At 46.4% G+C, this 16,290-nt stretch overlaps 1 protein-coding gene across 1 annotated transcript; it reads right to left on the reverse strand.

Annotated features, from left to right (window-relative positions):
• Positions 1 to 867: 867 nt before the first annotated feature.
• Positions 868 to 13,915, reverse strand: HTR5A (5-hydroxytryptamine receptor 5A). The gene is made up of 2 exons (XM_004766003.3): positions 12,513 to 13,915; positions 868 to 1,484 (listed from the first exon to the last, which is right to left on the reverse strand). The coding sequence occupies exons 1-2, from the start codon at positions 13,254 to 13,256 to the stop codon at positions 1,152 to 1,154; spliced, it is 1,077 nt and encodes a 358-aa protein (XP_004766060.1). The 5' UTR covers positions 13,257 to 13,915; the 3' UTR covers positions 868 to 1,151.
• Positions 13,916 to 16,290: the final 2,375 nt, after the last annotated feature.

A 16,290-nucleotide genomic window follows, 5' to 3' on the forward strand; every position in this document is an offset into this window, starting at 1 on the left:
TTTGGTGAGCGTGCCTTCACAGTCCTCGGTTGTGAAGCTGTGCTGAGGTCGGCCACTCACGTCATGACGCTTCCTGGACGCCCAGGATCCAAGGATAGAGGTCTTTGTCCTGCAACATCTGAATAAATTCCATACAAATAAAACCCATAGAAAATAAGCACATTTGACAGATTCTACAAAACCAGCGGATTGTACAGTTGCTTCAGAATGGAAAGAGGTGTTTGATTTTTAGTTCCTTTCCAAGTTGACGGGTTGAATTTTAGAATAAACTAGCCAAGCGGAACCTTGACCTCCTCCATAGCTGTGTGTATGTGTGTGTGTGTGTGTGTGTGTGTACGCATGTGCACAGAGCACACGTGTGTGGTTGCCACAAAGTCTTAAAGCCAATATTCACAGCTGCTGTGCTGTGGCTATGCACTTCAATAGGGTTAGAGACAATATCTTGTAGCCAAACACTGGGACGTACACAGTAAGTACTAGGGTATACTTACCAGGACCATAGAACGAAATTTCAAGTTAGGGACTCTACCAGAAAACTGGGAATTCTGGTTTCCTGCCCCTCTGGTGTCCCCGTTCTGACTTCTTCTCCATCATTTTCTAGCCACGTTGCTTGATTTCCTTCCTCTCGTTTACCTTGTATGACTGCTCTGGGGCCAGGACGACGACCAGGCTGGAGTGGACTGGGGGGAGGGGGAGGGCATTTTGTGGGCAAAGTCTGTGGCTGTTAGGTGCAGAGTGAACAATAACAGATTAAGTTAGATCAAGAAGGTCACCCAGGGGCATCTTGGTGGCTCAGGTCATGATCTCAGGGTCCTGGGATGGAGCCCCGGCATCGGGCTCTCTGCTCAGCGGGGAGCCTGCTTCCTCCTCTCTCTCTGCCTGCCTCTCTGCCTGCTTGGGATCTCTCTGTCAGATAAATAAAATCTTTTAAAAAAAAAATTGAAAAAAAAAGGGCACCCAAGCTGCCTGTGAAGACCCACATTCCTACCTCGGAGTGGGGAAGTGAGGGCTAGTTCTGAAGATGACCCCGGAGAGCCTGGAGGACGTGCCTCTTCCATGTGGAAGGGGTCCATGGTAGGGACGGGGAAGCAGATGGAGCTGGAAATCTCACTGAGTTCGAGGATCTTGTCCCTCCTCCCCAGGCCTCCCGCTCAGTGTTGCCTACAAAAGAAGTTCTTGAAGGCGCTGTTATAGTTCTTGTTGAACGCTGTGTAGATGAGCGGGTTGAAGAAGGAGTTGGAGTAGCCGAGCCAAAGGAAGATGCTCTTCCAGACGGCGGGGATGTCGTAGGCGCAGAGAGGGCCGATGAGCTCCGTGGTGAAGAAGGGCAGCCAGCAGAGCGCGAACACCCCGATGAGGATGCCCACCATCAGGGCAGCTCTCTGCTCCTTCTGTTCTCTCCACGTGTCCCCTTCTGTCTGGAAGGTGACAGTGGTGTGGCGCACGGTGAACACCATCTGGGGCTGCGGCGCAGGGGTCTTCGCCTAGAAAAGATCAGCAGAAGCTCCATGAAGGGCTCCTCGGGCCCATCAGGCCTGTGCGAGCTGAACCGGACACTGATGCTGGGCTCCTGCCCATCCCTCGGAAGAGGAAGTCCTTGACGGTCGGGTGCGGGAAACTGGCCGCCTGTGGAGCCCACCCTCAGCTGTGGAAACAGGGCATGGGACTGCGGCGCGTGCTTACGTCTTAGACACGGAAGGAGCTGGGAGCGTCTCTAACAAACGTGGCGAAGATGAATTCCCTGTTGCTGTCTAGTCAGCGGGGAAAACAGAAATAGATGGGTCATGCAGGACAGAACTTACTGACAAAGGTCCGTGAGTAATCAAAAGCGCGCTCAATCCTTACCAACCCCTTGGGCAATAAAAGCCTGATTTCCTGAAATTTTAACAGCTTTCTGTGCTCATGTGAGTCCTCCCTGAAGGAATTTTCTAGAATTTCTTCTGAGGTCAGCTTCCTATGACTGTTGGGGACAGTTCACTCACCAGGATCTCCTTCGGGGCTTATTCTGTGTCCTTGCCTTTCCCCAACGTTCTTGGAAAACAGACTCCAGACGCTTAGGCTCTCCCCAGGGGGTGCTCCCAGGTCCCCTGTGGGCAGGTTTCCACAGAACTGGGCTGTCCCCGTTCCAGTCCCTTCTCCAGAGACGTGGGATTTCTGGGAAAGGGGCTCTTCCCTCCGTTCCAGTCCTTCTATTTCCATCTTTAGGGAATTGAAATAAGGAATATCTGACAAAAAGACAGCCTAAATACGGAGAAATCACAGTGGGTAGATTTACTAAACTAGCAAAGCTAACCGGCCCAGGCAGGCTTTCTGGGCCAATCAAGCATTCGCTGGTAGGTGAGACCGCATGGATATTAGATTTTATTCTTCCCAACACCAGCATTCTGTGACCCCAGTGCGTTTGGAAAGGAGAATTCCCCAGCTCTCTCTCAGGCAGCACACAAACTTTCCGGTCAAGGGCCAAGTCGGAAGGTCATTCTCGCCAACCTAAACCACCTACCAGGTTCAAGACTACATCCATAAATTGGAGTCAAAAGATATCGGCTTGTCTGTCATATAAAATATCAGGTGTACGTAGGAATACTATGGTTAAAGCGATATTAGTTGATATAATAATTATTAAGTTTGTACGATAGCCTTCCTGTCATTTCCTTGACTAACGAAACACTGCTTCCTGCACAATTGAAAAGATCGTCAATATTGGAACAAACAGTGCCCCATGCTGCACCCCTCACAACAGACACGAGGCGAGAAGGGAAAGTCTCTGTTTCTACATCCCAATCATCTCACCCCGAGTTGGCTCGATGGGAAGCTTTCTCAGATCATTGGCACGTATCTGGTAGTGCGTTGTAGCGAATTCATTTACGGAAATGCAAACACAATGTATAGTTTCATTTTCCAGCATAAAACAGGGAAACCCACCAAATTTTTAATAAAACTCAATCCTAAAATGGCATCAGGGAAGACATTTCCCCCCATTTTCCAAAGATGGCAACTGAAGGGGAATTCTGATCCTGACCGTTCAACCCCGCCCCGCCCCCAATTCTGCTCCCTCCCAGCACTTTTTTGGTGGTGACCCTGGCCACTCAGGGTTGTGACTCCCTTGCACCCACCCCTTAATTCTCTATAGCACAGCTGATATGAAGGCAGAACTCTAAAACTAGACTTTTGTTAAAGTAGAAATAAACACAGCAACACACAGCCAGATATCCTGGCTTTTGAGAGATGGCGCACTCTTGGGACCCGACCAGCCCCTCCCACCACGACTCCATGTCTGCCTTCCCTGTGGTCGTTAGCTTTTGCAGACTGACTCCAGAAGCCCACATGCAGTCCTTTATATACTCAACTTTCCATTACAAGACAGAATGAGCTCCACAACGAAACTACCAACGTAAAGCCAACCTTCTGTAAGGCTCAGATAGACCCCCAGAGTTGCACATTCAATTTGCAGGAGTTTCCTGTTGCATAACGGAAGAGGTTGCAAGGTTTCCATTCTGGAGAGCCATCTTCTTTCCCAGTGATTGACACTCAGAGTATCTGCCTCTCTTGAGATCCTGCCCATCCCTACACTCAGATCCTGTCCTATATGCAAAAGGGCTGCCATGTCAGGATGTAGCTCATTGTTCATCTGAGGGGTGCGACCACAGTGGTTGCTCGTCCAGGTGTATGACTTACATTTAAGTGTAGAATTTGAGTATTTCTATAAAAATAAGTCTCAGGAAAGGGAGCCTACGTATTATAAGACAGTTTCATGGAAGCCCATGGCTTCAGTCATGGTCCTTGTAAAGGGAGGTTAAGTGCCTTACATGCAGCCCTGATTCAAAGACTATTTGGCAATTATACTATAAAACCTCGTGTTCTTCTGGTACAGCCTATTACAGGCTCTTACAGAGGAAGAGCTATTCCCAAATAGAACATACATTCATTGGACCTGCACGGGTTTTCCTCCATGTCACGGTTCTCCTGGTGAGTGAAGTGTGTTCTCAAACAGGTTCCAGGTATTGTATTTCTGAGTTTGTCTTCAGGACGATTTCTCCCACGTCAATAGGGTGTCCCAGCAGAATGTCCCTTCACAGGTGTTAGATTCATGCTCCTTTCTCACGGAGTTACTAGTACAGCAGGGTGGGGGCCCACATCCACGGGTCCTTCCAACAAAGATTCAAGTGTCATGTTTCAACAATTCTTGCCGTGTTCTATGAGAACCCCTTAGTGTTCTAGTCTAAACTCAATTTAAATATTTTTTTCTAATTACTTTCTTTTTATGGTTTGCTTGGAGTCAGGAATTGTTTATCGGTGAGTCCTAGAACTCCATGTGTCTCGGAAAAGCACATTTTCTAGGACCTCAGTGTGAAATGTTGATCAGCACTGACACTTCTCCTGGTGTGGCATTCAACACCAACTCACTGGTCAGAAGAAAGAGGGTCAGTGATTCAAAGTGGTGCTTCTGGGGTAGCAGAGGCCCTGCTAGGAGGAGGATCTTTGTTGTCTGGGAGGTTTTAGGTTTCTAGTTGTCTCATGTCTCTTGGTGGCTCACCTGTGGCTTTCTGACTCGGGGACTCCTTAGATCGTTGCTCCTTGTTAATCAATGATAGCAACCAGGCACCTAACCGAGTCTGGAGAGTTGAATTCTATGAATTACTCTACCAAATACTCAACATGCTCATTAGTAGATTCACAGAAAAAGAAGTAGTAGGGTAAAAGAAAGTGAACATTCAAGCCAAATTAGGCTTTTCCTAATTATCTTTATAACACTGTTATAGTTTATTTGTTAATTTTTAGTGTTCAGCAGCTCCCCAGCTGCTGTAACACCCAGTGCTCATCACAGCACATGCCCTCAATGCCCATCACTTCGCTTATGAAATTTCTCTAAGTGAACAATTAGCCTAATCTCTCCACATATATGTGTTCTTTGGGGGTCATGGGCTTACATGTTAGACTTCTCATCTTTCCAAAATGGTTGTGTGCTAAATCATAATTCACCAGTTAATCATAAATCTAATGTGTTTCCTTAATTTCCTCTACCATTTGGCTGCACTTTCCTATTAATATCACAAATAATCGATAGATTACCATCCGTAATGGGTATGGAGCTCAGGGATGAAGACCCTTACCTCAAAAGTGTTGTTTTGGGTGATTTGCAAGTTAGACCAGACCATTGTGAGAATGGAGGATGGGCAGATGAGGCAGGATGCTCACACGAGAAATGGTCTTGCATGTTGAGTGACGGCTCCACAAGGGGAAGAGTGTAAACGTTCCTCAAACTTCCCAACTAACTTAGGAAAAGACGGATTCTTCTGTAGCTATGGTCACAAGGAGTCCTGCCATGTGTTTAAATATCTCTGGCTGATCAGGGACCATATAGCTCTGTGAATACAAACCTGCAAACCAACCAATCCATGGTTGAGTCCTACCCTAACCCATGCCAACTAGGGTAGGACTCACCCCAATAAACGCTCCTCTGATTGCCAATCAACAGCAGTGTCACCGAGTAACCCTACTTGAAGGTGATATCCATCGACCGCCCTCCAGTTCCTGAACTCTGTGCTGTCCCCAGGCCCAGAGATGGCTGGCATTCTGCCCTGCTCTAGAGACAGTACCTGACATATGGGGCTCTGTCTTACTGTGGTAAGCAGCAGGTTCGGCTTGTGTTTCCATCTCAGATTCTGTGCAGTGCTTGTATCACCCTTAGACAACTCTAGAGTGTGCCATTTTGAAGATGCTCCCAGGATGCTTGGACCACAGGTGTATTTTCTGGGCCCCAAAGTCCAGTTGCCCTCAGGGTGCCAGTCTCACTGGCTCTTCTTGTTCTCTGCATTTCGTTATCCTAGGACTTGTAACCAAAAGTGCCTTCCCTCAAGGTCTTCAGGCTTAGGTTTTTGTATCAAGTAACTAGACCTTTCATTGAGATGTATACCATTTGGTAATTGAATTAGATCCTTGCATAAGCCCATTAGATCGCTCGTCCTGGAGGTGTACCATTTAGCAAGTATTTTTTATGCCCTTAATGTACTTATTCTCCTGCTACTTGCTTTGCTTTTGCTGTTTTTTGTCCATACATGCAAAGTCTTTGTTTCATTGGTAATTTTTAAATGTTTTCTCCTGGAGAGCCTTTCTTTCAGTTGAGTGTATAAAGGATTATTCTATAAGGCATTGCTTTGATAATCCATTCCAAGTCAGAGCCAAGGGTAGTGGTTTGAGGACTATTAGACCTAAGACCAATTTGTGGAAAGCAATGAATCAAACTTGGCTTTGGGTCTCAGTTTGTGAAAGAATGTCACTTTGTTTCACTCGTATTCCAGCTCAGTAAGTGTTGGGCTGGTGATTGTGTGGTGCCTTGTCAGCCTCTGGTCAGGGATCCTGAGACATTATTCATATGGCTCTTGGAGGTTCTTTCTTGTCTGTCATGGTTTGTCGAAGCCAAGGTCTTGAACTTCTCCTTTAAGAACTTTGACTTCCTATTTTAAATTGCCCTATAATCCTAACTCTTGTCCTTTTCTTGACAAATGCCTTTTTTTTTATTTATTTTCAGCATAACAGTATTCATTATTTTTGCACCACACCCAGTGCTTCATGCAATCCGTGCCCTCTATGCCTTTTTAAAATCTTCATAAGGAAATTCTGGCCAAACCAAAATTAATAAATTAAATCATTTTAGAGGAGAGAGAAATACCAAACAGTTAACAGCTTCTTTAATTGGGATGTTAAGGTCTTAAGCAAAATTCTAACTCTAAAATAGTCTCAAAGGTTTTGTAACATCCCAAAACACACCTGCCTTGCAGACCTAGGTCTTGCATGTTTCTGTTTAGCTTGACCCGAACTCCTAAATGCCCTGTCTTTAGGGGTGTCACAGAAAAAAACAAAGTCACACAGTAGAAGTGCCAGGTAAGATGTCAAACCTATAGATTTTCAGTTAAAACCCTGGCCTGCAGTTCAGTTAACAGTTATAACTTAGATTTTTCCTAAACTTCAGAGATAAAGTAAACATAAAAATTATTATAGAACTTAGAGTTTCATGAGAGTATTGAAGGAAGCTTTTATTGTCCTGGACTACAAATCTGACCCAGAGAGTGATGTTCGCTGGAGTCCCCTCAGAAGGGGAAAAGCAGATGCTTACAAGAAGAAGGATAGAAATGGGAGGGGCTATCTGATCCAGCTGTGAAAATTTAAAACCTAAAAATATAAAATGCATTATATAAAGCAATTTCAGAGGCCTTTCTCTTTTAAATTTAGTTTGTTTTTTTGAGAGAGAGCATGAACAGGAAGGGGTGGAGAGGAGGGAGAAGGAACCCAAAGCAGACCCTGTACTGGGGGCAGAGCACAACCTGGGGCTCAGTCCCATAACCAAGAGATCATGACCTGTGCCAAAACCAAGTCTTCTACTTAACCAACGGAGACGCCCAGGCATCCCTCAGAAGCCCGTCTTTTAACCCCTGGCCAGACTTATCAGAAAGAAAAGAGAAAGGACCCAAATAAACAAAATTATGAATGAAAGAGGAGAAATCACAACCAACATCAAAGAAATGCAAACGATTATAAGAGAATGTTATGAGCAATTATATGCCAGCAGATTAGGCAAGGTGGAAGAAATGCATAAGTTCCCAGAAATGTATAAACTACCAAAACTGAAACAGGAAGAAATAGAAAGCTGAACAGACCCATAACCAACAAAGAAATTGAGTCAGTAATCGAAAATCTCCCAACAAAAAAGAGGTCCAGGGCTAGATGGCTTCCCAGGGGAAATTCTACTAGACATTTGAAGAATTAATACCTATTCTTCTGGAACTGTTCCAAAAAATAGAAATGGAACTAAACTCATTCTGTGAGGCTGACATTACCTTGATCCCAAAACTAGACAAAGACCCCACCAAAAAGAAGTACAGAAAAATATCCCTGATGAGCATGGATGCAAAAATTCTCACCAAGATATTAGCTAATAGGATCCAACTGTACATTAGAAGGATTATTCACCACAACCAAGTGGGATTTATTCCTGGGATCCAGGGGTGGTTCAACATCTGCAAATCAATCAACGTGATACACCACCTTAATAAAAGAAAGGATAAGAACCATATGATCCTCTCAATAGATGCAGAAAAAGCATTTGGCAAAATGCAGCATCCTTTGTTGATTAAAGCTCTGCAGTGTTGGGGTAGAGGGAACATACCTCAATATCATAAAAGCCATATATGAAAAACCCACAGGGGAAAAACTGACAGCTTTTCCCCTAAGGTCAGAAACATGACCAGGGATGTCCACTCTCACCACTGCTGTTCAACATAGTTCTGGAAGTCCCAGCCTCAGCAATCAGACAACAGAAAGAAATAAAAGGTGTCCAAATTGTGAAAGAAGTCCTCCAACTCTCACTCTTCACAGATGACATGATCCTCTTGTTGAAAACCCAAAAAAGACTCCAAATCTGCTAGAACTCACACAGCAATTCAGCCAAGTCACAGGATATAAAATCAATGCATAGAATTCAGTTGCATTTCTATACGCAAACAATGAGACAGAAGAAAGAGAAATTAAGGAGTCAATCCCATTAACAATTGCACACAAAACTATAAGATACCTAGGAATAATCCTAACCAAAGAGGGAGATAATCTATACTCAGAAAACTATAAGGTACTCACGAGAGAAATTGAGGAAGACACAAAGAAATGGGAAAACATTCCATGCTCATGGATTAGAAAAACAAATATTGTTAAAATGTCTGTGCTACCCAGAGCAACCTATACATTCAATACAATCCCTATCAAAATACCATCAACATTTCTCAGAGAGCTGAAACAAATAATCTTAAAATTTGTATGGAACCAGAAGACCTTAAGTAGAAAAAAAAAAAAAAGAATGCTGTAAAAGAAAACCAAAACAGGAGGCATCACAATTCCAGACTTCAAGCTATGTTACAAAGCTGTGGTCACCAAGACAGGATGGTACTGGCACAAAGACACATAGATCAGTGGAACAGAATAGAGAACCCAGAAATGGACCCTCAACTCTATAGTCAACTAATCTTCAACAAAGCAGGAAAGAATGTCCAATGGAAAAAATACAGTTTCTTCAACAAATGGTGTTGGGAAAATTGGACAGCCACATGCAGGAGGACAAAACTGGACCATTTTCTTACACCATACACAAAAATAAACTCAAAATGAATGAAAGACCCAAATGTGAGACAGGAATCCATCAGAATCCCAAAGGAGAACACAGGCAGCAACCTCTAGGACCTTGGCCATCACAGCTTCTTGCCAGACACGTCCAAAGGCAAGAGAAACAAAAGTAAAGATGAACTATTGGGACTTCATCAAAATAAAAAGCTTTGCACAGCTAAGGAAACAGTCAACAAACTAAAAGACAACCTACAGAATGGGAGAAGATATTTGCAAATGTCTTATCAGATAAAAAGCTAGTATCCAAAATCTATAAAGAACTCAACACCCAAAAAACAAACAAACAAACAAACAAAATCCAGTCAATAATGGGCAGACCACATGAACAGACATTTCTCCAAAGAAGACATCCAGATGGCCAACAGACACATGAAAAAATGCTCAACATCACTCAGCATCAGGGAAATACAAATAAAAGCCACAATGAGATACTACCTTACTCCAGTCAGAATGGCTAAAATTAACAAGTCAGGAAATAGCAGGTGTCGGTGAGGATGTGGAGAAAGGGGAACCCTCCTACAGTGTTGGTGGGAATGCAAGCTGGTGCAGCCACTCTGGAAAACAATATGGAGGTTCCTCAAAAAGTTGAAAATAGAGCTACCCTATGGCCCAGCAATTGCACTATTAGGTATTTACTCAAAGGGTACAAACGTAGTGATTCAAAGGAGCACCTGCACCCCAATGTTTATAGCAGCAATGTCCACAAGAGCCAAACTATGGAAAGAGTCCAGATGTCCATTGACAAATGAATGGATAAAGAAAATGTGGTATGTAGAAACAATGGGATATCTTGGAACACTGAAAAAAAAATAAAATTAAAAAATTAAAATTTACCTTAAAGAAATATCAAAAAATAAACAATGGAATATTACTCAGCTATCAAAAAATTAAATCTTAACCATTTGCAATGATGTGGCTGAAAGTAGAGGATGTTATGTTAAGTGAAATAAGTCAATCAGAGAAAGACAATTATCACGCAATTTCCCTCACATGTGGAATTTAAGAAACAAAGCAAAGGATCATAGCGGAAGGGAGGAAAAGATGAAATAAGACGAAATCAGAGAGGGAGACAAATCATAAAAGATTCTGAACTCTAGGGGACAAACAGAGGCTTGCTGGAGGAGAGGCAGGTGGGGGCGGGGTCACTGGGCGGCGGCATGAAGGGGGCACGTGGTGCACTGAGCACGGGGTGTTACATGCAACTGATGAGTCACTGACCTCTACCTCTGAAACTAATAATACACTCTCTGTTAATGAGTTGGATTTAAGTAAAATAAAAAAATAGAGAAAGATTCAGGCAGATGAAGTCACCCCTCCCAACATCCCCTAGATCTCCATTGCTTCCCAAAAATGCCATTTAAGATTAGACACTGTGGCTGGCCAGCAGAGCTCTGCCACAGACTAGTCAGCAGTAAATCCAGCATGATCTTTTTATGCCAGACATTTAGTAGTGGTGCATGATGACGTGCTTTGTCAAGGGCAAGGCCTGTCTCTCCTGTGGCCTGCTCCCAGCCCAGTGTCTGACAGAGGTTAGGCTCTCAGTAGGTATTTGAAGAAAACTTAGCAGACAAAGAAGCAAGGAAAAAGTGTTGTGTTTCCCTAGGTAACACAGCCAGTTGGGGGTAGGACTCTATATGGAAAATTTGGCACCTGCTACCAGGGACAAAGCAGGAGACCTGGTTTGTCATTCACCCTTCCCAGTAACAGTGGAGCCCTGGACCATTTGAAGGTCTTGCAAACCAACGGCCCTATTTTCTTAAGTTATGTGGCAGAGAGAGAGAGAGAGAAAATAAAATGGTGCAAAAAATACATATAAAAGCAGAACAATGTAAAAATGTTTTGCTAATGTTCTCTCCAGAGCAGAGCAGTGAAAGGCTGCATCACTTTGCAGTAAATTCCACAAGACGGAACTGTGACTGCTTTTCCTTGTCACCCCATGTCTGGTATTTGTTGTAAACCATTGGCCTGGATAAGCATCCTGGCAGAAGAGGGTCTGTGGGAGGAGGGCCCTTGAAGGTGGCCAGTGCTCTTGTTCCTGGCCTGGAGTTGGGGTGGGTCGTCATGCGTGTGGAAGCCCCGGGCAGTTTGGTGCCCCATCGGCACTCCTCGTTCCGTTCCGAAATCTAATAGCACAGGGTTTTCCCAAATCTAGCACTGCTGTCATTTTGCTCTGAATAATTTTTTGTTGGGGGAGCCTGCCTGGTGCATTATACAATGTTTTCCCCCCAAATCTTAATGTCTCCAGACATTCCAAATGGCCCATGGAGGGGATAAATCACCCCCTGCTTGAGGCCATTGTTCTGGATAAAAGGTCAGGTAGCCTCTGACCCCCTTTTCCCGCTTCTAGAAGGACGCACTTTCTTCTCCCTTACCTACACCTCTGGTCCCTCTGAGCTTGATTGACTGGTTATTGCTGGAATTAGCTACTGATCCCCAAACACAACGGTATCACAGCACTCACCGGAGTGTCTATCGCCCTCACTAGAGGGAGCTCTTCCTGGGAGAGATGATGTCTTTATCATTCTTCACTCCCTGCACCAAGCCCATACACAGTGTGGGTTTAAAATGCTTAATAGAATTTATGTTTTTCCAGAGCCAAGAACAGAAACTGGGGCTGTGTAGACTTCTGACCTAACTTAAATACATGAATTGGGCTCAAGGGAAGGCCTTGGCAGTGAGAGCTGGGGTGGGGAGAGCTGTCTTCACACCCGGTGCATTCAGTCGTGCATTTCCTGAATCTGCAGTCACAGGGCTGGATTAGTAAGGGTTAACAACCAAACAGGAAAGCATGGTGGAAAGAGGACAGGATAAGAGACTTCACTGTTGCGTAGCTACTGTCTCACAGAAAAGGCTACTTGTAAAGGCCTGGGGAATTGTCTGCCTTAGATTTTTAATTTCCTCCTGTCGCTTGTTTGGGAAGGCGGACAAGTGACCCTCTGCTGCCCACAAAAGGCCCGATGGGGCTGGAAACAGACCCAGAAGGCAACACAGAGGCAGTGGAAGTGTCTAACAAAAGCAGGCTCCGAAATGGGTGAATGCCTCATAAGGACACTGCAGAACAGCAGGTGGTAAGCCAGGAGATACTTTGTTTTTGCAAGATTAGTTGCTTTGATTTGCAAAGAAAAAAGCAGACTGGCCTAAAACATTAATCCGCTCTGCCTGATGTTGAGCAGTCTTTCTGCCAAGTCATGTTACCATCTGTCCTCCCCCCCCTTCTCCCCTCCCCTCCCCCGCCAAAAAACGAAAAAGCTCACTTTCTACAAACTTTGGAGGCCGTGCGCTGGAGATAAAGCCTGAACGAATGAAAGTAAAGTATTTTCAAGGATCTCTGTAACACCCACCTCCACCGCCTCCGGCCAGGGTGACACGCTGTTGGTCTTCCTGGAGCCCACGCGGAGCTTGGCGGCCTTGTAGACCTTCCAGTACACGAAGAGCACCACGCAGAGCGGCAGGTAGAAGGCGCCCACGGTGGAGAACACGGTGTAGGAGGGCTCGCGGCTCACCTGGCACTCCTCGCTGCGCTCCGAGTATGTCTCCCCCCAGCCGAAGAGCAGCGGCGCCAGCGAGATCACCGCGGAGAGTGCCCAGGTGAGCACGATCATAACATTGGAGATGCGCTTGCGGGCGCGGGGCGTGTATTCCAGGTGACGCGCGACGGACCAATAGCGGTCCAGCGCGATGGCGGTCACATTCCAGATGCTGGCGGTGCAGCAGAGCACGTCGCACGCGATCCACAGCTGGCACAGCCGCCGACCCAGCTGCCAGCGCCGGCCGGACAACTCATGCACCAGGCTCAGCGGCATGACCAGAGCCGCCACGAGCACGTCCGAGATGGCCATGGACGCCACTAAGTTGTGCGGAACCCGGTGGAAGGTGCGCACACGGAGGATGGTCGCCAGTACCAGGAGGTTCCAGGAGAACGTCGCAGCCACCAGAAAGCCCAGCAAGGTCAGAACAAGCACACCGAAGACAGAGTGGAGGGGCGGGCTGGGGCGCGGGTCTTCGGCGTCAAGGCTGCTGTGGTTGGTCTCCGAAGGGGCGGGGGTGGAGAGAAAAAAATAGGTTAGGTTCACAGGCGAATCCATCGCTGGGTCAGGAGACCGGCCCGGGGTGCGTGCAGAAGGGGCGTTCGGGAAGACAGTCGTGGCCCCTGCGCCCGGAGCCACTGGGGTGTTTGCGACCTCTGGCTGGTGGCGGGGTTTCTGGGGATTGTTTCCGAAACCTCCTGCCAGCGAGCACACGCGGGAGACGGGGTGGCTGAGACGAGGCTGCTGGGCTGCGTCTCGCAGCGCAGCCGGGGCCCTCCGAAGCCGTCACTTGCCGGGGCTTTTCCCCGCGGCACGGACAGCAGTCTGGTCACCCAGAGCTGAGCATCTCCCGAGTCGGGGGGCAGCTGGCGCCCCCGGAGCCTGTGGGTGCCGGAGGGGTGCTGGTGCGTCAGAGCAGGACTTGCGCTGCGCGTCGGCTCCCTCCTCGCCCCTCCGGGCGGCGGGCTGCAGCCTCAAGCCCGTGCAGGGAAGCCAGGCAGGGGCCGTTTTTCTGGGGATCTGCCTCCTGCTATCGCCCCAGCCCCAGCCCCACGCCGTCTGGGGCCGCGGCTCTGGGGCGGAACGCCGGCGCGCCCCTCCAGACCTGCTTCTCAAAGTGGGGATCCAGCCTACGTCAGGCATCAGCTGATGAGGCCGCCTATCCCCGCCCCTCCGCCCAGAGCGCGCAGTGCTCGCTCCCGGTGGTGCTGTCCGTGGTGCTGTCCGTGGTGCTGCTGTCTCCCCCGCCCTGGGCCGGGGTCCTGGTGCTGTCCGCGGTACTGGCCCTGCTTCCCGAAATGCGCTTCCCGAGTGGATCAAGTTTACCAAGGAACTCTCCTGGAAGCATTCCTCGGGCTACCTCCCACCCACGTCCTTCCAGGGGTGGTCTGGATACCTTGAGTGGGTTCTCAGCTCTCCGGAGGGGCTTACCTTAAGCATGCACAGTTCCTCGTTGCGGGTCTAAGATGGTATCACTGGCTTTTCTTCTGAAGATGTCAGTACACAATTGCGTCCTTCCTACACAACACCTGGTGCTTCCCCTAAGGGATAGTTTTCCTTTAAGGAGAAAAGGCAAGATAGCATTTACTGCTGTTCCTAGAAATGGCTGAGGTATTGGAACCACCACGTTTAAACTATGTCCTCAGAATCACAGAGAAGCTGCAGTCTTCCAGGGCTCCCCATTGGATTTGCTTCCTTTGAAATGCAATATGGGATACAAGTCGTTATAAAAACTCCATCTTCACTAGGAAGCATTTAATTCTTTCCCTCCACATACACACATGACCATATACACATCCATAGTAATTGGGAAAAAATAAAAATTCCTACCCAGAAGTTATGATAGAAGGCACTTCACAGAGGGAGACGTGATATAGCAAGATAAAATAAACCAAAATAAGAAGAACAATATGACAGAAAAGAATATGAGATGGCATCAAGCATTTTTAAAGTGCATATAATTGGTGTTATGAAGTCGTATACATTCACAAGTGGTTGGCCACAAGTTTGGTCAAAAGCTTTTTAGTTATTTGAAGATAAGAAATATGTTTTGTTACAAGATTCAGTTTCTAACAGAGGGCAATGAGCACCAAGAGAAGTCCCTGGAAAGAGAGAAAATCCTCCGCTGGGACCCAGAGGAGAGAAAGCTGTTAGGAAATATTGATGAGAATATTCTTCATTAAATACAAGTTTATGCACATAGCTGTTTCACCAAATACCCCCTAAATATAGCTGATGGTGCCTGCTTGTGTACAGGGCTACTTTATGTGGCTCTAGTCAAGGGGAAAACTTGAGCTCATTCAGAGCACATCACCTTCTTGAAGCCATAGAACCAACTGGGATGAGATGTAAACTATGAATCTTCATCTTTGAAACAAATGGTCTGAACTATTTTGCATTCAGTTTCCGGAGCCCATGATTTGGAATAATGGGTGAGCTACACATCCCACAGGCAGCAGGCCTTGGTGCGGGGATCTCCTGATACAGATCTCAAAAGCCACCGTGGGTTCCAAGAATATTCCCCACTGGCACCGTGTGCTGAAGCTAGCAGTCCGCACTGAGAGTTCAGTGAGAAGCCATCAAATAAGGTGCCAAGCCGGGGATGACAGGGGACATTTTGTAAAAATCGGAGTGTCGCATAGGTAAGAGTACAGTCAAATGCTCTCACAAAGAAGAAATCCAATGGAGCATCTCAAGGAGAACCAAAGTTTTTGAGAAATTTTGGTTTATCCCTTACATAAACACAAAGAGAAATCACAACATTTCAGTTTCTTTATCTTAGAGCATGGCCATGATTTTAGCTTGGAAAAAAAAAAAAGTAAACAGGTATAGAACTCCTACCTGCTGTAAAGCACCTCTGAAGGCCAGTTTTGAGTAATAGAATTTCCTGCTTCACCTCCTGTGGGCTGAATTGTGTCCTCTTCTCCCTCAAACTTCCTGTGTTGAAGTGTTAAGCACCAGTGCCTCAAAACAGGACTGCATATGGAAATAGGATCTTTAAAAAGATTAATTTAAACTGAAATTCTTAGGGTGAGTCAGACTGGTGTCCTCATAGCAAAGGGAAATTTGGACACACAAAGGGAAACCAGAAATGTGTGCACACAGAAGGACACCAAGTGGGAACATGGCAAAAAGGTGGTCATTTGTGAACCAATGGAAGAAGCCTCAGGAGAAGCCAAACTTGATGACACCTTGATCTTGGACTTCTGGCCTTCAGAACTGTGGAATAAAAGGGGGAGGATTGCTGTTTCTTAAGCCACTCTGTGAGTGGTATTTTGTTATGGGAGCTCTCACAAATAAATACATTCAACAAAAGATACGTACAGGGCACCTGGGTGGCTCAGTGGATTAAGCCGCTGCCTTCGGCTCGGGTCATGATCTCAGGGTCCTGGGATCGAGTCCCGCATCGGACTCTCTGCTCAGCAGGGAGCCTGCTTCCTCCTCTCTCTCTCTCTGCCTGCCTCTCTGCCTACTTGTGATCTCTCTCTGTCAAATAAATACATAAAATCCTTAAAAAAAAAAAGATACGTACAAAAGATACAACCAGGATGATATACTATGTGGGGTGACAAATCACAAGACATCTACTGAA

The sequence above is a fragment of the Mustela putorius genome, unplaced genomic scaffold, assembly GCF_011764305.1.
Source record: "Mustela putorius furo isolate JIRA1106 unplaced genomic scaffold, ASM1176430v1.1 tig00000929_pilon_pilon_pilon, whole genome shotgun sequence".
Lineage (NCBI taxonomy): Eukaryota > Metazoa > Chordata > Mammalia > Carnivora > Mustelidae > Mustela > Mustela putorius.

What these genes read in the sequence shown, in the direction of transcription:
- HTR5A (XM_004766003.3), bottom strand. Translation starts at nt 13,256, where the DNA reads ATGGATTCGCCTGTGAACCTAACCTATTTTTTTCTCTCCACCCCCGCC. An exon ending in CCTGGCCGGAGGCGGTGGAG is followed by an intron (nt 1,485 to 12,512) that starts GTGGGTGTTACA and finishes GATCTTTTCTAG; the next exon opens with GCGAAGACCCCTGCGCCGCA.